This window comes from Melospiza melodia, chromosome 29 (genome assembly GCF_035770615.1).
Source record: "Melospiza melodia melodia isolate bMelMel2 chromosome 29, bMelMel2.pri, whole genome shotgun sequence".
Taxonomy (NCBI): domain Eukaryota; kingdom Metazoa; phylum Chordata; class Aves; order Passeriformes; family Passerellidae; genus Melospiza; species Melospiza melodia.
Window position 1 is genome coordinate 2951869 of NC_086222.1, and position 20905 is coordinate 2972773.

Sequence of the window (20905 nt, forward strand, 5' to 3'; positions counted from 1 at the left end):
CACGGGAATTTCCCCACCCCAAATTCCAAGGGGGCACAGAAGGAGCTGTCACACAGGGCAGGGCTGGGAGCTTTGTCAGGAATAACTGTTCACCCTAAGGAACCCAAAGGAGCAAGAGAAACTCCAAATTATTCATAACTGACATCAAGCAAGCCCCAAAACGATGCAAAGGGACCCCAAAGTGTGTGGAGAGAGCGAGTTTGAGGTCAAAAACCCATGATGACCTGAAGGAAGCCCAAGTTTTAATTTTTGACTTCTAGAAATCCCAAAATGACCGAAATAACCCCAAAAGTGACCTAAAGGAACCTCAAAGTCTTCTGGAGAGAGTTTGAACTCCAATAACCCCGATGACCCATAGTAACCCCAATGACCTATAGTAACCCCAAATTTTAAGGATTGACCTCTAGTAACCCCAAAATGACCTATAGTAACCCCAAATGTGACCTAAAGTAACCCCAAAATTTTCAGTAGAGAGTGAGTTTGACCTCAAGTAACCCCAATGAACTCAAGTAACCCCAATGACCTATAGTAACCCCAAATCTTAATTTTTGACCTCTAGTAACCCCAAAGTGACCTGTAGTAACCCCAAAATGACCTGAAGTGACCTCAAAAATGACCTAAAATAACCCCACAATTTTCAGGAGAGACCTAGTTTGACCTCTAATAACCCCAATGACCTATAATAACCCCAATGACCTGTAGTAACCCCAAAGTGACCTCTGGTAACCCCACAATGACCTATAGTAACCCCAAAAGTGACCTAAAGTAACCCCAAAATTTTCAGGAATGAGCAAGTTTGACCTCAAGTAACCCAATGACCTATAGTAACCCCAAAATGACCTCAAGTAACCCCAAATTTTAATGGTGGCCCTGTAGTAACCCACAAAATGCTGAAAGTCATCCCAAAGTGCTCTGTAGAGAGTGAGTTTGAACATGAGAAACCCAAGCTAATTAAAATTTGGGGTTACTATAGGTCATTGGGGTTACTATAGGTCATTGGGGTTACTTGAGGTCAAACTTGCTCTCTCCTGAAAATTTTGGGGTTACTTTAGGTCACTTTTGGGGTTACTATGGGTCATTGTGGGGTCACTAGAGGTCATTTTGGGGTTACTATAGGTCATTGGGGTTATTATGGGTCATTGGGGTTACTTGAGGTCAAACTTGCTCTCTCCTGAAAATTTTGGGGTTACTTTAGGTCACTTTTGGGGTTACTATAGGTCATTGTGGGGTCACTAGAGGTCATTTTGGGGTTACTATAGGTCATTGGGGTTATTATGGGTCATTGGGGTTACTTGAGGTCAAACTTGCTCTCTCCTGAAAATTTTGGGGTTACTTTAGGTCACTTTTGGGGTTACTATAGGTCATTGTGGGGTCACTAGAGGTCATTTTGGGGTTACTATAGGTCATTGGGGTTACTATAGGTCATTGGGGTTATTAGAGGTCAAACTTGCTCTCTCCTGAAAATTGTGGTGTTACTTGAGGTCATTTTTGAGGTCACTTCAGGTCATTTTGGGGTTACTAGAGGTCACTTTGGGGTTACTAGAGGTCAAAAATTAAGATTTGGGGTTACTATAGGTCATTGGGGTTACTATAGGTCATTTGGGTTATTAGAGGTCAAACTCACTCTCTCCTGAAAATTTTGGGGTTACTTTAGGTCACATTTGGGGTTACTATAGGTCAATCCTTAAAATTTGGGGTTACTATAGGTCATTGGGGGTACTTGAGGTCAAAAATTAAAATTTGGGGTTACTATAGGTCAAACTCACTCACTTCATAAAATTTTGGGGTTCCTTCAGGTCACTTTGGGGTTATGACCCCATAAGAAACCCCATTTATTTGTTGGAGGCCACATTTGTACCAAAATTAAAAAAAAAAGCCTCTATATTCTAATAAAAAGAGCAAACAGGGCTGATTTAAAATAATTTTTATTGAGAAATAATAATTATGTACAACTTTATCCCTTTTTTAACTTAGACCAAATATTTCCTCCAGCTGATCCCAAGCCCATTTTATTTTAATGCTTAAATAAAGATGATTCCAGAAGGAATGAAAGTTCTGCACAGCATTTCCTCATGGAGCAACGATGGATTTTTCTTTCCTCCTTCATCTTTCCATATCAATATCCTGCATTTGTTACAGATGGATAAAAATGTGCATCAAACATGGAATTTTTTGGAGTTTCAGATATATCTATAGCCATCTATATAATCTATATCTACCTATATCATCTATATCTGTGGCTATATAGATATACACACTTTTATATATATATAGATAGATATAGATATAAATATCTACATATCTATTTTTATATATTTTTATATTTCTATATAGATATCTATATAGAAATATATATATATTTATATATAGATAGATATAGATAGATTAGATATAGATATCTAGATATCTATTTATATATATATTTCTATATTTCTATATAGATATCTATATATTTATATATTTAGATATTTATATATAGATTAATATAGATAGATAGATAGATAGATATATAGATAGATGATATAGATATCTAGATATGTATTTATAAATATATCTCTATATATCTCTATGTATCTCTATTTCTATATTTTTATATATATCTATATATTTATATGTTTATATATATAATATATAGCTATACCTATAAATATAAATCTATATATCTATATATCTATATCTATATCTATATCTATATATATATATATATATATATATGCAGATAGCCATATGCACATATATTTATCTATATGCACACAAATATTTCCCATATATATTTGGGAAATATATATATTTATAATGTTCACGACCGAGGGGACAGCAGGGAAGGAGCTCGGAGCAGGCAGAATTCCCGAAAATTCCCTAAAATTCCCCAAAATTCCATCTCCGGCAGCTCTCCGCACGCCCCGCCCAAACCACGCCCCATCCCGACCACGCCCAGCACCAGGCCACGCCCATGACCCCGCCCCAGCCAATGGTTACGCCCCCAGCCCATGACTCCGCCTCTTTCTCCGCACTGACGTCACCACCCGAGGTGGCGCGAGCCCTTCCTCCGGTGACGTCACGTGGCGCTACCGTGTGGCCCCGCCCCCGCCCCGCACCACTGTGGGACCTGTGGCAGGTAACGGGATGGGGGGACCGGGAATGGGGATCGGGGTACCGACATGGGGGGGTTTGGGTACCGGGGTGGGGGTACCGGGCTGGGGGCACCGCCGGCAGCGCCCCCGCGCTCCCCGCGCGTCCCTCCCCGCCGCTGCCGGGCCACCTGCGGCTCCCGGACACGGTGACGCCCCCCTGGCCGCCCACCCTGCCCGGGGAATCGCCCCGCAGGGCACGGAGCGGAGCCCCCTGAGCTGCGCCAAAAGGGGTTTGGCACCCCAGCTGTCACCCGTCCCGCTGCCACCCACAGCCCGCTGTCCCCTGCCACAAGTGTCCCCTCCGCAGCTCAGCGCACAGAATCAGGCGCGTCCCCCACTCCTGCGTCTGCCCCGCTTCACACCCACGCCCTGCGCGTTCCAGATCCGCTCCCCATTCCCGGCCGAGGCCACCCAGCCAGCCAGACGGCATGCCAGCCCTGCCAACCCCTGCCCACATCCTGGCGGGCGCCGATATCCCGTGCTGGGCAGGGACAGCTCGGTCACAGCGAGTCCTTTTCCCGCAGGAGCCACCATGGATCTGGTGCTGGAAGCCGCGGACCGGCACCTCCTGACGCCCTACGTGTACCCGGCGGGGTGGCCCGAGGCCGAGCCGTGCCGGCAGCTCCTCAGCCTCTTCGTCATCACCAACCTGGGCGCCCTCGCCCTCTACCTGCTCTTCGGCACCCTCAGCTACTACTTCATCTTCGACCACGAGCTCAAGAAACATCCCCAGTTCCTGGAGGTGGGTGCTCCTTGCTGGCTGCTCACCGGGCTCTGAGGGTGAGGGAGGCTCACTGGGATTGGCCATTAATTGGAAACAACCACACGAGACCAATCACAGACGCATCTGTTGCATTCCACAGCAGCAGATAATCAATGTTTGCATTTTGTTCCTGAGGCTTCTCAGGAGGAAAAATCCTAAGAAAAAGATTTTTCATAAAAAGATATCTGTGACACTCGCCCAGGCCCTGCGTGGCACTGTCCCCCTCGCCACCCCCTTGGCCATCCAAATGTCACCTGCCAGTGGTGTGGCACGGGCTGTCCCTGCTGTCACATCCACCCCTCTCTGCCTCATCCCAGTGCCACATCCCACTGACCCCAACACTCAGCTCGAGCACAGCTGTCCCCATATGAGCAGCACCCTGTGTCCCACACCATGGCACAGATGCCACGACAAAGGGACGGCCAAGATGCCAGCCCTCCTGGCCTTATGAGGGGCATTGGGGCTCTCAGATGTCCCCTGTGCCCCACAGAACCAGGTGGAGATGTCCCCTGTGCCCCCTGACCCCTCTTGCCACACCCCACAGAACCAGGTGAGCTCAGAAATGTCCCTGACCCCTGATCCCTGTTGCCACACCCCACAGAGCCAGGTGGAGATGTCCCCTGTGCCCCCTGACCCTTCTTGCCACACCCCACAGAACCAGGTGGAGATGTCCCCTGTGCCCCTGACCCCTCTTGCCATGCCCCACAGAGCCAGGTGAGCTGGGAAGTGTCCCCCATGCCCCTGACCCTGTTGTGACACCCCCCAGAACCAGGAGATGTCCCCTGTGCCCCTGACCCTGTTGTCACACCCCCCAGAACCAGGAGATGTCCCCCATGCCCCTGACCCTGTTGTGACACCCCCCAGAACCAGGAGATGTCCCCCGTGCCCCTGACCCTGTTGTGACACCCCCCAGAACCAGGAGATGTCCCCCGTGCCCCTGACCCTGTTGTCACACCCCCAGAACCAGGTGAGCCGGGAGATCTCCTACGCCCTGCGCTCCCTGCCCTGGATCAGTGTCCCCACCGTCGCCCTGTTCTTCGCCGAGGTGCGGGGCTACAGCAAACTCTACGACAACATCGAGGACTCCCCGTATGGTGAGTGACCTCTCTGCACCCCTGCCACACCTGAGTCACCTCCCTCAGACCCCATTTCTCCGAGGGCAACCCCAGGAGATCCCCCTGGGTACCTGCTGTCCCAGCCTGTGAGCCAAAAGCCCAGGTTCTCTGTAGGAGAACACCCAGACGCTTTCACTCAGGGTTGTGTCCCCCTCCTTGACACACTCCACCCTCCACAAGAGATCCTTCCTTTCCCTGGGCACAGCTCCCAGTGAAACAGCACCTGACTCACCTGCCCCGAGTCACCTCAGTGTGGCAGCCCCTGACAGGACTCACCTGTGTCTCCCACCATGAGGACCATTGTGGAGACCCTCACAGCCTCCTGATGCCCACGTGGCACAGCCTGAGCCTGTCACCTCAATGGGGCAGACTCTGACACGATTCACCCGTGTCTCCCACCCACGAGGATCATTGTGGGGACCCTCACAGCCTCCTGATGTGCCACCTCTAACAACCCTGTCCCCCCCTCTCCAGGCTGGTCTGGTGTCTTCCTCAGCATGCTGTCCTTCCTCTTCTTCACTGACATGGGCATCTACTGGATACACCGTGGTCTCCACCACAAGCTGTTCTATAAGGTATGGGACAGGACAGGGGACTCTGGACAGGAGTCCTTGTCCTTCTCGGGTGGGAATGGCTGAGCAAGGCTTCACCATGTGATGGTCATCAATACACTATTAATTAACCTTCCTCTGTATTTCCTAGTATCAAAAACAATAACCAGCTGTCACCATCACTCCATAACCAGCCCCAAACAAACACAGAATTAACCCCAGAACTAACCCCCCCCCCAAAAAAAAAACAAACAAAAATACAAACCATGATCATAAATCATCAACCAATCACCCACCAAATTTTACATTCTTGTAGCTTATAAAAAGCACGGCACTGAAGATGTCAAGCTGAGAGCCCTTTAGGGCACATGTCCCCCTCTCATTTTGGGTGGTGGTGGCCCAAACAGCATCCCCTGGGGCCATGAATCTGGCTGGGGGACCCTCTTGTGATGGTGGTCACAGGGGTCTGAGGATGAGGGAAGAGACGAGGATCTGACTCCATGTTTCAGAAGGCTTGATTTATTATTTTATGATCTATATTATATTAAAACTGTAAGAGTAGTTTTAATACAATATATATCATAAAATAGTTTTAATATAATATATATAATAAAATAAACTAAAAAACGAAAAGAATAGAAGAAAGGATTTCATCAGAAGGCTGGCTAAGAATAGAAAAAGAAAGACTGATAACAGAGGTTGGTGGCTCGGAATCTCTATCTGAGTCAGCTGACTGTGATTGGCCATTAATTAGGAACAACCAACATGGGCTAATCAAAGATCTACTTGTTGCATTCCACAGCAGCAGATAATCATTGTTTACATTTTGTTTCTGAGGCCTCTCAGCTTCTCAGGAGGAAAAATCCTAAAGAAAGGATTTTTCATAAGAGATGTCTGTGACAGGGCACATGTCCCCCTCTCAGTTTGGGTGGCGGTGGCCCCAGCAGCATCCCTTGGGGCCGTGAATCTGGCTCTGGGGATCCACCCTGACTGACAGCCCCGTGTCCCCGCAGCGCTTCCACAAGCCCCACCACCTGTGGAAGATCGCCACGCCCTTCGCCAGCCACGCCTTCCACCCGGTGGATGGCTTCATGCAGAGCCTGCCCTACCACATCTACCCCTTCCTGTTCCCCCTGCACAAAGTCACCTACCTGGGCCTCTACATCTTCGTCAACGTCTGGACCATCTCCATCCACGACGGCGATTACCGCGTGCCGCGGCTGCTGCGGCACATCATCAACGGCTCTGCCCACCACACCGACCACCACCTGTACTTCGACTACAACTATGGGCAGTACTTCACCCTCTGGGACAAGATTGGGGGTTCCTACAAGAGCCCCACATCCTTTGAGGGCAAAGGCCCCCACGATTATTTGCGCAAGCTCCGAGAGAAAGATCCGGGAGTGTCCAACGGCATCGGGGCCTCCAAGAAAGACCTGGGAGCATCCAACGACACCGTGGCCTCCAAGACTGAGTAGGCTTCCTCCAGGTGTGTCCTTCCTCTGGCTGGATCTTGTCCCATTCCTCACCAGCCACCCAAGACTGTTTCCCACGGACAAAGAGTCCCTGATGACGTGATCAGCGTGCGGTGATTTTTGGTGAGCGTCCGATCTGCCCCGGTCCCAAATCGGTGGCGTCTGGCCTTGCTCCAACCACAGATCTGCTCTGATTTTCCTACTGCTTCCCCTCCCAGCTCCCTTTGGGTCTCTGATGAGGTCCCTGCGCTGCTTTAGTGCTGTTCTGATGCTTTGCAAGAAGAATAACATGGCACAAATAGAACAGTAACGTGGCACAAATTAACGTGACTTGTGGCAGGGGCTTTGTTCCTCTGCTGCTCCCCTTTGTTGGTGATTCATTGTTCCCATCATGGTGTCCATCAAGACAAGCTGTATTTTGGAAAAAACCCTACCTTTTGGAGGTGGTGTGGCTTCTTCTGATGGCTCCCTTGGTGGGACTTCTTGCACTCAACCTCCTTCCTCTTGCCCGGGGATGTCCCATGGAAGCATCATGCCTGTAGGACAGAAGCAGGCTTTGAGTCTTGTGGGTGTCTCTGAGAACACTGAGGGGGAAGGAAGGAGGACCGGGCACCCAAATGTGAGGGGCAGGGGCTTCTCCTCACTCAAGGATTCGTGGTCAGCTTCCCCCCTTCAGGGCCTGTGTGTTTCCTGCTGAAATCTGGGGTGACCTTTGGGGTGACCCATGTTTAATAAATCTCAATTGCCAACTTGCCTGCTGTTTGCTCCCTTCTCCCTGACTCCTGGGGCAGCCCATTTCTGTCCTACAGCACCCATGAGGGGCTTGGCACCGAGCCGTGCTGTGCTGGCAGCAAATTTGGGCCAAAACAGCAGAAGATGGGCAAAACACAGAGTGGCCAGAGCCACCACAGAACCTTAGGTGTGACCGCGTCCCTGCACAGTGACAGCTGTGCTTTCCCACGCCCTGCTCCCCCAGTTTCACCAGTCCCTGGAGCCCTTGCTGGGGATGGAGACCCTTCTGTGAGTCCTTGCTGGGGATGGAGACCCCTCTGTGAGTCCTTGCTGGGGATGGAGACCCCTCTGTGCGTCTCTTGCAGTGGTGACAGCCCCTCTGTGGGTCCTTGCTGGGGATGGAGCCCCTCTGTGCGTCTCTTGCAGTGGTGACAGCCCCTCTGTGGGTCCCTGCTGGGGATGGAGGCCTCTCTGTGAGTCCTTGCTGGGGATGGAGACCCTCTGTGGGTCCTTGCTGGGGATGGAGACCCCTCTGTGAGTCCTTGCTGGGGATGGAGACCCCTCTGTGGGTCCCTTGCAGTGGTGACAGCCCCTCTGTGGGTCCTTGCTGGGGATGGAGGCCTCTCTGTGAGTCCTTGCTGGGGATGGAGGCCCCTCTGTGGGTCCTTCCTGGGGATGGAGACCCTTCTGTGAGTCCTTGCTGGGGATGGAGCCTCTCTGTGGGTCCCTTGCAGTGGTGACAGCCCCTCTGTGGGTCCCTTGCAGTGGTGGCAGCCCCTCTGCTCCTCGTCCACCCTCAGCTGTCCCCAAGGCCGCACCACCACACCTGTGGCAACTGGAGAGCACAAGGGACACCTGCCCCATGTCCTGCCACCACAGTCACACTCTGCCTTCTCCTTTTCACCATCCCAACCTGCTCTGCCCACGTGGACAGCACCCCTGAGCCTTGTGTGCTGATTAACCCGGGGTCAAGGCAGAGCCCAGATCAAACACGGTGACAACACCACAGGCCTTGGCCAGCCTGGTTCCCAGTCCACGCTTGGAAAGGCCCCAGGGTTCTTGGGTTCTCAAAATCCCATCCTCCCACCTTAGCAGAGCCTGGGCACCCCATCCTGGGTGGGTGCAGTCTGGGGACCCCATCCTGGCAGCTTGGGGACAGGCAGTGACCCTCACAGGGCACCACATCTTCATTCCCATACAACCAAACTCCCTCACTGACTGCCCAGAGCCACTGCGAGTCCTCCAGGGGGACATCGCTCTGAGCCAAGGCCTCTAAAAGCCTCATTAGGAGGGTTTGTAACTGCATTGACCCCATAATTGAAGTCCTGGGGTGAGATTGCATCGCTCTGGTGCACTCACCCTCCCACGGCCCTGCTGCCTGGCACTGCCCCGGGGTGGATCCGCAGCTCCGGGCACGGGCACGTCGTGTCCTGCCGCTCACAGATCGTGTCCTGCCGCTCACAGATCGTGTCCTGCCACTCACACGGCCTTGCCAAGGCTGTCGCATCCTCGCCGTGGCCCTGGGGCTCTGGAACACGGAGCAGCTCCGGCTCTGCTCCCCTGGTGCTGCTGCTGCCACAAGATGGGGATGTTGCTCACCACGGCTGCACCTGCGTGGATGCCCTTCCTCCTCCTCCTCCTCCTCCTCCTCGGTCGCTATAGGACTCCAAAGAACACAAGCGCACATCGCTGTTCTCAAGAAATGGTGAAGAAAAAAAACGAAAGTTTATTTTCTGACTCTAACATTTATAGTTGTCCAAAAGTGGCAGTGGATTGGAGGGTGACAGTGCCACCTCTCCAATGACACTGGACAAACCAACAGCCCATCAAATTTCTCCTCCTTCATAAAGGAATGCAAAACAGTGCGAACCAACACGATGTGGACACACAGCTCTCTCAAGGTAAAAAGAATTTTAAATTTATGACTCAAACATTTATAGATTTATAGATAACATTTATAGATTTCCAAAAGTGACAGTGCCACCTCTTCAATGACACTGGACAGACCAACAGCCCATCAGATTTCTCCTCCTTCATAAAAGAATGGAAAACAATAAGTTATTTACAGAAAGTGTGTCAGAAAGTTTGCTACAAGAATATCAACATCAGAAGGCTCGGAAAATCTTAAAAACCCAGGGTGACACTCCTCCAGCGTGGGGCAGGAGGGGCTCTCCTAGAGGACACACACGGGGTGTCCCTGCTCCTGTTCCAGGACCCCATTCCTCACGTTTTTCCTGTCATCAGAGCCTTTTCTGCTGCTTTGTCTGCAAGAGCTGCCCCGTCCCACCCCACACAGAGCATTTCCTTCCCTCCTTTCACATCACACGTTTGTACCACGCACTGAACATCCCCCTCAGAGAGCCCCCAGCACACCAAGTGTGTGTGAGAATGCAACAACTGGGCGCCTCTGACACAGCCCTGAGCCCTGCAGGGAACCCTACAGCCATCATCATCCTGTGAGGAAGGCTCTGAGGCCAGTGCCATGGGTAGGGTGCAATCCTTGGTTCCCTGATTCCACTCCAGCATCAAGCAATGGCTCCTTTAAGCAGCTTTACCCTCTCAGTGAGGCTTTATGGAAATGGCTGTTCCAGCCCCCCAAACCCTCTGGGAGCTCTAAAGCTGAGACAGGGAAAGGTCTCAAGGACGAGGGGAAGGAAAACCAGGGGGCCAGGGGCTCCTCCTCACCTTGCTCTTGGAGTTCACAGCTTTTGCTGCTGATGAAATCCAGATGGACCTTAAAATAAACTCTGCACTGTTCCCCTCTCCCCTTTACAACAACAACAAAAAAATCCTCTGGCGAGGGAAACGTGTGTTTCCCTGCACAAAGAAAGAGCCATTCATCTGTGAGCATTTAGCAGGGCTGGGCTCACCCAGCCACTGGCTGAAGCTCCCACCCTGTGCCCACCCCAGGGCACAGGGACCCTTCTTACACCCTGCAAAAAGTGTGAAAAGTGGGCTGGAAGAGAGACAGCAAACCCCCTCAAAACACCATTTTCCTCCATTTAGCACCTTAGCAAAGGCAGCTCCTCATTTCCTCCCATTTCTTACTCTATTCCTGTTAGTTTGAACCCGCTTTACCTTTCTCCTGCAAGAAATAAATACACTAATGATTAGCCACATCAAAACCCACCACACTCATCAACACAGCAGTTAGAAAATCTCAAAATTTCAAAAAAATCTAAAATTAACAAACCAAAATTGTTACAATTCCTCATCTCCGCATCCTTTTTGAGTCCTTCTCATCTGGCCCAGAGATGAGAAGGACTTTACCTTTCTCCTAATCCTATCTCACAACAAGAAATAAATACACAAATGATTAACCAACACTAAAACCCACCACACTCACCAACACATCAGTTAGAAAATCTCAAAATTAAAAGAAAAAAAAATCTAAAAATAACAAACCGCTACAGCTCCTCATCTCCAGGTTCTTTTTGAGTCCTCATCTGGCCCAGAAATAAGAAGGACATTACCTTTCTCCTAATCCTCACAACAAGAAATAAATTCACTGATGATTAACCAACACTAAAACCCACCACACTCACCAACACATCAGTTAGAAAATCTCAAAATAAAAAAAAATCTAAAATTAACAAAGCAAAATCGCTACAGCTCCTCATTCTAGGTCCTTTTTGAGTCCTTCTTATCTGGCCCAGAGAGATACATAACACACTGATGATTAACCAACACTAAAACCCACCACACTCACCAACACATCAGTTAGAAAATCTCAAAATTAAAAAAAAAAAAAAATCTAAAAATAACAAAGCAAAATCGCTGCAGCTCCTCATCTCCAGGTCCTTTTTGAGTCCTTCTCATCCTGCCCAGAGAGCAGCTGGCTGCAGGGATTCCCACTCAACCAAATTCCCTCAGTGACTCTGCCCAGAGCCACGGTGACCCCCTGTCCTCCACGGGGACATCACTCTGAACCCAGACCTCTAAAAGCCTTTTCAGGAGGCTTTATAATTGTATTGACCCCATAATTGAAATGCACTAACTGGGTTTCTAGGTGAAAGCACCTCGGGGAAAGCTCTGGACAACGTTCCTGCTATTAAGGCAAGTGGAAAAGGAGGAGGAAGATTGCCTTGGGGCTGTCCATGGGATTTACAGGCTCCCATTCCTTCACTGCTGGGCAATATCCTTTTTTTTTTTATTGGAAATGCTGGAGAGGCAGAGGGGTTGAAAGCCATCAGTGTGTTCTCAGTACCTCAGAGACAGCAAACCCCCTCAAAACACCATTTTCCTCCATTTAGCACCTCAGCAAAGGCAGTTCCTCATTTCCTTCCATTTCTTACTCTATTCCTGTTATAGTTTGAACCTGCTTTACCTTTCTCCTGCAAGAAATAAATACACTAATGATTAACCACATTAAACCCCACCACACTCATCAACACATCAGTTAGAAAATCTCAAAATTAAAAAATAATCTACAATTAACAAACCAAAATTGCTACAATTCCTCATGTCCAGCTCCTTTTTGAGTCCTTCTCATCTGGCCCAGAGATGAGGACTTTACCTTTCTCCTAATTCTATCTCACAACAAGAAATAAATGCACTGATGATTAACCAACACCAAAACCCACCTGAGCCACCCACCTGAGCTCAGGCCATTTCTTAGCAGCAACACCATACCTAAAAACCACCAGGGCAGGAGATGAGGCTTGGTTGGGTATTCAGTGACAGCACAGGGCTGATGCCAGCGGGCACAATCTGATTTATTGGGGCTGCTCAGAGTGCTGGGCTCCAGCAAATTTGGGCCAAAACAGCGGGAGATGGGCAAAGCAAGGATGCAGGGCAGGATGGGGGAGCAAGGATTTGAGGCAGGAGATTCCAATGGCACTGGGAGATGACAAAATGACACTGGGAGATGGCAGCAGAGGTGAGCTGTGCCTGTTGCTCAGCCCCAGCTTGTCTCTCTAAATCGCTCTCTGAAAGGGATGCACAGTGACCAGGGGAGCAGCACCAGGGGAATCCCACAGCTGGCATTTTGAGCTGCCCCAATAAATCAGATTGTGGCCGCTGGCATCAGTGCTGTGCTGTCCCTGCACAAGCAGCCAAGCATCACCTCCCGCCCTTTGGTGAGTTATGGGCACGTTGCCCGTGCCAAGTGTTCCGTGGGCAGCACACGGGCACTGGCACAGCTCAAACCCAGCTGCCATGGCTGGGAGAGGGGGCACAAGGCCCTGGAGAGACCCTGAGTGTTTCTGCCTTCCTGCCCCCACCATGTCTTGCTCACCTTCCCAGCTCTGCCCAGGTGAAAACACAGCAGAAACTGAGACACTTCCCACTGTCCCAGGCTGCTCCAAGGCACATCCAACCCAGCCTTGGACAATCCCAGGGATCCAGGGGCAGCCAGAGCTTCTCTGGGCACCTGTGCCAGGGTCTCACCACCCTCACAGGGAGGAATTTCCTCCTGACATCCAATCTGACCCTGCGCTTTGCCAGTTTGAAGCCTTTCCCCTTTGCCCTGTCACTCCACACTCTCCTAAGCAGCTTCTTTATTTCAACACAGTTTCCTTTCATTCACTCTTGCTCCCTTCAACTCGATTCCCGGCTGCTTCATTTCTCTTTACTCCATTTCGCAGAAATGAACTTGAACTTCTTATTTCACTTATTATTTCACTTCACTTATTATCTGGATGTGAGGAGAGGGAGAGGGAGAAAAAGAAGAAGAGAAGAAAGAGCAGGGGAAAGGAAAGGGAGACGAGAAAGAGCAGGGAAGAGGTGAGGAAGAGGAGATGCAGGGAGAGGGTCCTGAGCTTTCGTCCATTTCACAGAAATTCACCAGAACTTATTTCACTCCACCTCGTGAAGCTCGGGGATCCGAGCATCCTCCGGAGAGGCCGAAAAAGACGGAGAGGGAAGAAAAAGAAGAAGAGGGAAGAAAAGAGCGAGAAGGAGGCAAGAAGAGGGGAGGGGCCCTGAGCTTTAATCCATATCACAGAACTTATCTTATCACCAGAACTTATTTCACTGCATCTCGTCAGGAAGCCAGGAGCATCATCCAGAAAGGCCGAAAAAGATGCAGTGGGAAGCAAAAGAGCAAGATGGAAGCAAAAGAGCAAGAGGGAAGAAAAAGAAGAAGAGGGAAGAAAAGAGCGAGGAAGAGGCGAGAAGAGGGGAAGGGGCCCTTTAATGGACCCTTTAATCCATTTCACAGAAATCCACCAGAACTTACTGCACTCCATCTCGTCGGGGAGAGCCGAGCATCCTCCGGCGAGGCCGAAAAAGATGGAGAGGGAAGAAAAAGAAGAAGAGGGAAGAAACGAGGGAGAAGAGGGAAGGGGCCCCGAGCTTTAATCCGTATCACAGAAATCCACCAGAACTTATTTCACTCCATCTTATGAAGCTTGGGGAGCCGAGCATCCTCCGGAGAGGCCAGAAAAGACGCAGTGGGAAGCAAAAGAGCAAGAGGGAAGAAAAAGAAGAAGAGGGAAGAAAAGAGCGAGGAAGAGATGAGAAGAGGGGAAGGGCCCCGAGCTTTAATCCGTATCACAGAAATTTACCAGAACTTATTTCACTCCATCTCGTGAAGCTCGGGGAGCCGAGCACCCTCCGGCGAGGCCGAAAAAGACGGAGAGGGAAGAAAAAGAAGAAGAGGGAAGAAAGGAGCGAGAAGGAGGGGAGCAGAGGGGAGGGGGGCCGAGCTTTAGTCCATTTCACAGAAATTCACTAGAACTTATTTCAGATTGTTCCCCGAGACTCCATCTCACTGGGGAGCCGAGCATCCTCCGGAGAGGCCGAAAAAGACGGAGAGGGAATAAAAAGACGCAGAGGGAAGAAAGGAGCGAGCAGAGCGGCGCAGAGCGGAGCAGAGGGGAGCAGAGGGGAGCAGAGGGGAGCAGAGGGGAGCAGAGATTCGGGGGCCCGAGGCTCGGTGCCCGCGGGGGGGCTCCCGGCAGCGGCGCTCGCTGCCCATGCACATTGCACATTCTCTCCGGGCGGCGGCGCGGCTGCCGCTCCTCCCGGCCCCGCTCGGCCCCGCTCGGCTCCGCTCCGCCCGGCCCCGGCGGCACGAACATGGCGACACGGAGCTGCGGCGGGGCCGGCCGTGCCCCCGCGCTCCCCCGCCGGCTCCTGCCGCTCCTGCCGCTGCTGCCGCTGCCGCTGCTGCTGCTGCCGGTGCCCGCTCCTGCCCGCTCGCCGCCGCCGCCGCTGCTGCTCCGCGCCCCGCCGGCCCCCGCCGAGCCCCCGCGGGGCCGCCGCGCCGCGCCGCGCCCGCCCGAGCCCATCCAGGTGTACGGACAGGTGAGCCCGCACCGCGGCCGGCTCGGAGGGGCGCAGGCACCGCTGGAGCCCCGAGCTCCGGCAGCACCCCCCGCTCCGCAGCCCGCACCGGGGGTCGCGCCCGGGCAGGGCTCGGTGCGGGGATCGCGGCTCTCCATCCCCGCATCCCCGCGGGCTCGCAGGGAGCAGCCAAGGGCACGCAGCGGGGATTGGGGCCGGGCATCCCCGGCAAGGGAAGGGACGGACAGGGATTCCCTGCGGGCAGCGGCGCCGTGAGCCGGGGATGCTCTCCCTGAGCTGGGCAGGGGGAGGTGACGCCGGAGGGAACCATGGCTCTGTGCGAGGCGCCGTGTCCTTCCTTCCTTCCCTCCATCCCCGCGGTCCTGGCGTGCCCCAGCCATCCTCCGCTGAGCCTCGGGAAAAAGGGGAGCGGAGCCGCTCACGGCAGGCGAACACAGAAACTGCTATTGCTGAAAGTATCCCTGCTCGGGCTCCATTCACTGGCAAGTTTTGCTGCCAGGACCATGAAGGCTCACCCTCATCCCCCTTCTTTTCCATCTCTTTTGGGTGGTGATGACAAATTACACCCAAATTACACCCTTGGACTTTAGGCTGGGGAAAGCTTCAGCTTTTTAAAGGTTCTGGTTTATTTTTGATGTACCCGCACGCTGTCTGCACTTCTCTGCCCTACTTGATCCTCCTTGCTGACACTGCCTGTGTCCCCATCACGTGCCCAAAATGCCAATGGGGGGGGGACCAGCCCACGGAGGGACATGGCACACTTGAGGAGAGGCTTTGAGCCTTCGGTGACATCTGCCTTTGCCCCCTTGGATGGTGTTTTCCCCCCTGGTGCTCTATAATTTCCCCTTTTTGCTACTTGTAGGATCAGTCATGAGGCAGGGCCGGCCCTGGAGCTGCTGGAGGGGCACATGCAGGGCTGGTGCTGCTCCTAAAGCCCTTCTGTTCCCTTGTTTAGGGAAAAGCTGTTCCTCCTCCCCTTGAAAATCTGCTTCGCCTCCTCTACCTCCTCAGCGTTTGGCTGTTTTTAGCATAACACAGCTACCCCATTTTAGAAGAAAACATGACACTTGTCTCTCATGCACGGCAAGGCATTGGTGGCACTTTCCCTTCTGTCTCCCCATGCCTCCCATCCCCTGCCAGGCAGAGAGCAGCTCCAGCAGGGATGTCCCTGTCGCCTGCACAGGAGCTGCAGGCCCTGCAGGGTGCAGTGACCCTGTCACCATCCAGAACAGGGCTAATAGGAAGCAGTGGGAGTTCAACAGTTTGCCGCTGTTTGGGATTTTCTCATTGCCTCGAGCTTCCAGGAGGGGTTGGCCTGGGGAATGGAGTTGCTCTCACTGGCAACAGAGCTCACAGCACCCCTTCCTCCCTCTGCTGTGGGGCAGGACACACAGATTTTACAGCCCCGGTGTGTCACCAGGAAGAGCTGCTCTGCACTAAACAACATTTCTGAGCTCTCTACAGCACTTCAAATCAGGGCTCTGCCTCAATGAAAGGGACAGGAGGGAGCCTGTGTGCCCTGGGCTGCGTCACAGATCTGACCACACGAGCTCCTAATGCCTGGCAAGCCGGAAAGGCCGTGCAGCTCCGTGCTCAGGGGTCTCGTGCCTGGTCACAAGCACCCAGCAATCCCCATGACCTCCCTCCCCCAGCTCCCTGCTCTCCAGCAGCAGCAGAAAATCAAAGTGCAGTCAAAGCACTCCTCTCCCGGGGCCATCAGCACGAGGGGCAGTGTTTGGAGCCAGCATCCTTGTGCCATGTCACTGCAGTCCCTGCTCTGGGACACATCCCAGCCCCGTGCCTTTGGCAGGTCACTTGGCCATATGCTGCGCTCTGGCTCGTGCCCCAAAACTCCCTGCCCTTCCCTGGCTCTGTGCTGTGGTGCTGAACCAGGCTGGGGGCACAGCTGAGAGCCCAGGCTGAGCTCAGGGGCTGGGGAGGGCAGGGTTTGCTGCTGGTGAGGGTGACGGCATCAGGGGAGCAGGGGGATGACAGGAGCAGGAGCCACCCCTGGCACTCTGGGGCTGGGGACAGGAGCAGGAGCCACCCCTGGCACTGTGGGGCTGGGGACAGGAGCAGGAGCCACCCCTGGCACTGTGGGGCTGGGGACAGGAGCTCCCCTGGCACTGTGGGGCTGGGGACAGGAGCAGGAGCTCCCCTGGCACTGTGGGGCTGGGGACAGGAGCAGGAGCTCCCCTGGCACTCTGGGGATGGGAGCAGGAGCTCCCCTGGCACTGTGGGGCAGTGCTGGGTGCAGGAGCCACCCCTGGCACTCTGGGGCAGTGTTTGGAGCCAGCATCCTTGTGTTGTGTCACTGCAGTCCCTGCTCTGGGACACATCCCAGCCCCGTGCCTTTGGCAGGTCACTTGGCCATATGCTGCGCTCTGGCTCGTGCCCCCAAACTCCCTGCCCTTCCCTGGCTCTCTGACCCAGGCTGGGGGCACAGCTGAGAGCCCAGGCTGTGCCCAGGGGCTGGGGAGAGCAGGGTTTGCTGCTGTGGGGGTGATGGCATCGGGGGAGCAGGGGGAGGGATGCATCGCTCTCCGTCTGGAACCGAGCAGGGGAAGAACATCCAAAGCCTTTGTAGCTCCTCAGGAGCCAAGCACAGCTTACTCAGCACTGTCAGGAGCAGGCTCAGAGCCCTCTTGCCTTGGACACCAAAGCACAAGATGTAACTTGGATTTTTTTATCTGGACCCTCAGTGCTGAGCACATCCTTGCAGCAAAACTTCCCAGGAACATCCCCAAAGAACGGGACCAGCAGCCTCATCCCCCTTTGTGGCTTTTCCTGGTTTTTTTCTGACTCTGAAACAGCAGCAATCAGGAGACCAAATGCCTGACTCGAGTCCATCAGCTTGGAGACAGAGCAGGTTTTGTTCCCTTGCCCAGCCCTCACCTCTGTGGGATCGTTGGTGAGGGTTACAATGGACAGACTGTTTGAGGCAAGCACTGACACGAGGCAGGACCATTCTAGGATGCCACTGGCAGCAGAGGAGCATCCCCAGGGCAAGAAAACTTCACCCTTGGGGTGAGCAGGGCTCCCTGAACCCCTTCCACAAGGGTGGCACCTCATCATCCTGGCACGAGCTGCTGGCCACCAGCACAGGGGCCGGTCTGCCACCCACCCTCCTGTCCCCTCACAAGCCTTGTGCTCCTGCCTACACAGCCCTGCTCAGTCCTAGAAATCACAGAAATCACAGGAAAAATCACAGGAAAATCACAGAATGACCAGGCTGGAAGAGACCCTAAAGATCACCCAGTCCAACCCAGCCCCAGGACCTCAACTCAACCCCGGCACCCAGTGCCACATCCAGGCTTTGTTAAACACACCCAGGGATGGGGACTGCACCACCTCCCCCGGCAGAACATTCCAGAAATTTACCACCCTGTCTGTAAAAAACTTTTTCCTTATATCTAACCTATCTAAACAGGGCCTGCCTCCAGGATTTGCCATTTCCACCATCCCACATAAATCCTGGTTGCTGGGTGTGAACCAGCCCTGAACCACAGAGAATACAACAAACACAGGAGAGCAAAGCAGCCACTCTGGGGGTGTGCTGGGCTGAAGGGTGACCATGGGAGGGGTATGGGGACGCTGTGGTGTCAGGGCTGTGGCACACAGAGAGGAAAAATGCCAGGGCAGGAGCCCAGATTGGCTCTGCTGGTGCTGAGGGGAGCGATGAGAGCATTGCCACTGCTGAAACATCTCTGACCTTGACCTGCAGGCATCCCTCCCCCTTCTCTGGCAAAGGTTTATCTGGAGCCACCCCCAAAGGACACAGCTCGCAAGAAATCATCGCTTTAAACCACTCTAGGACAAAGGACATCATCTCCGAGTGCTGGTGGCTCCTGTGGCAGCCCCTTCCCCTCCGTGCTCTCACTGCAGGGCTCGAGCCTCTCCCTGTGCTCAGCCTGTGCGTGGCTGTCCCCTCTGTGTGTCCCTGTCCCCTCTGTGCCTCCCTGTGCCTCAGCCTGTGTGTGGCTGTCCCCATGCATGTGGCTGTCCCCTCTGTGCCTCCCTGTCCCTGTCACCTCTGCACCTCTCTGTCCCTGTGTGTGGCTGTCCCCTCTGTGCCTCCCTGTCCCCAGCCTGTGCGTGGCTGTCCCCTCTGTGCCTCCCTATCCCTGTGGCTGTCCCCTCTGCACCTCCCTGTCCCTGTGTGTGTGGCTGTCACCTCTGTGCCTCCCTGTGTGTGTGGCTGTCCTCTCTGTGCCTCTGTCCCTGTGTGTGTGGCTGTCCCCTCTGTGCCTCCCTGTCCCTGTCCCCTCTGTGCCTCCCTGTCCCTGTGTGTGGCTGTCCCCTCTGTGCCTCCCTGTCCTTATGCATGTGGCTGTCACCTCTGTGCCTCCCTGTCCCTGTGTGTGTGGCTGTCCCCTCTGCACCTCCCTGTCCCTGTGTGTGTGGCTGTCACCTCTGTGCCTCCCTGTCCCTATGCATGTGGCTGTCCCCGTGTGTATGGCTGTCCCCTCTGTGCCTCCCTGTCCCCTCTGTGCCTCCCTGTCCCTATGCATGTGGCTGTCCCCGTGTGTGTGGCTGTCACCTCTGTGCCTCTGTCCCTATGCATGTGGCTGTCCCCTCTGTGCCTCCCTGTCCCTGTCCCTGTGGCTGTCCCCTCTGTGCCTCCCTGCACCAGTTAGTGCCTGCCCTAACACCATTTTTCTGGGGGGAACTATTTAATTGCGCCCGACCTTCCCGTTTCCTGATAATCCATCCTGCCTTTGAGGACAGCCACCGAGTTTTCATCATTCCCAGCCTGTTCACTACAGCCAGACCCCTCAGCAGCCCCACCACTCGACCCTGACCCTGCCCACCCTTCTGTGCTGACGGAGGCCTCAGACGATGCCCTGCCCGCCGTGCAGAGCTGGCAGAGAGCCCTGCTGCTCCCAGGGGAGGCAGGGATTGCTCTGCAGGGCGAGCTCCACGCAGCCCTGGAGCGCAGACATCAGTCACGCCGCATCCCAACTGAACCATACTTAATTTTGACCTACTTTGCCGGCCTGGCAGAGCCTCCCCAGATCAGACTTTAACCTTGTGGAGGTGCCCTGGGTGGTGACGTGTCCCAGCTGCAGCTCTTCCTCCCCATTGCTGAGTCTTTCATCGCACCCTGAGGAGGTTTCCCTGCTCCTGGCATTTGCTTTTTGCCAGGGCTTGATCCCTGCAAGCCACGCAGCTCCTGCTCCTGGCACCATAACGGCTGGGAGAGGTATTTGTGGTTTTATTCATTGTTTTTCCCCTCCAGCAGATTCCTCACGGATCCTGTGAGCGCTGTGATGTCCCAGGGGCATCGCTCAAGGTTTTCCAGAGCTGCAACGCCAAGCTCATGGCACACTTTGGACCTCTTCTGCAGCCTTCTTCCCTCGTTATGGGGGAGTGAATTTCATCAGCACTTGCCAGATCTGCTGGGGAACTCTCCATTCCCATCACATCCCTGCCCCTCTATCAGTTTAGATTGTTTCTGGATTCCTGCCCTGACCCCAATCTTCCTCTTCCCCTCCCTTTCCCATTCTGCAAACAGCAGCTCAGGGAGAGCTCTCTTGGTGGTGGCAGAGAGAAAACAGCCCTGCAAGCAGCTGATTCCAGTATTAACCAAATTAACACGGGGCCTGGCGCTCTGCGAAATGAGTCAGCCGTGTTTCACATCAATGATTTCAGACCCTGGCATTTGCAGTCCGAGCCACCGGCAGCTCCACAGGCGGCGGGCACGGGCGGCGTTTCCAGCTCTCCTGGCAGGGCTGGCAGCAGATGCTGGGGAGAGGAGCAGAAGGTGCAGGAATGGAGATTCAGCGGGAGAGAGCGTGGGGAACGCGGCGTGCCGGGAGAAGGAGGCACCCCCGGCATTCCAGGGCTGGGAGCAGGAGCCATCCTGGCACTCTGGGACCCTGCCAGG

The 20905-nt window shown here is 53.7% G+C and overlaps 2 protein-coding genes across 2 annotated transcripts in view; both read left to right on the forward strand.

The window, feature by feature from the left end:
• Positions 1–3023: 3023 nt before the first annotated feature.
• SC5D (sterol-C5-desaturase) lies at positions 3024–7791 on the forward strand. The gene is made up of 5 exons (XM_063178409.1): positions 3024–3118; positions 3659–3876; positions 4859–4991; positions 5487–5587; positions 6577–7791. The coding sequence occupies exons 2-5, from the start codon at positions 3667–3669 to the stop codon at positions 7039–7041; spliced, it is 909 nt and encodes a 302-aa protein (XP_063034479.1). The 5' UTR covers positions 3024–3118; positions 3659–3666; the 3' UTR covers positions 7042–7791.
• Positions 7792–14957: 7166 nt separating this feature from the next.
• Positions 14958–20905, forward strand: part of SORL1 (sortilin related receptor 1) — a 61553-nt gene continuing 55605 nt past the window's right edge. Inside the window, exon 1 of the mRNA XM_063178523.1 lies at positions 14958–15018. The gene's annotated coding sequence lies outside the window, so the exon portion shown is untranslated. The remainder of the gene's footprint in view (positions 15019–20905) is intronic.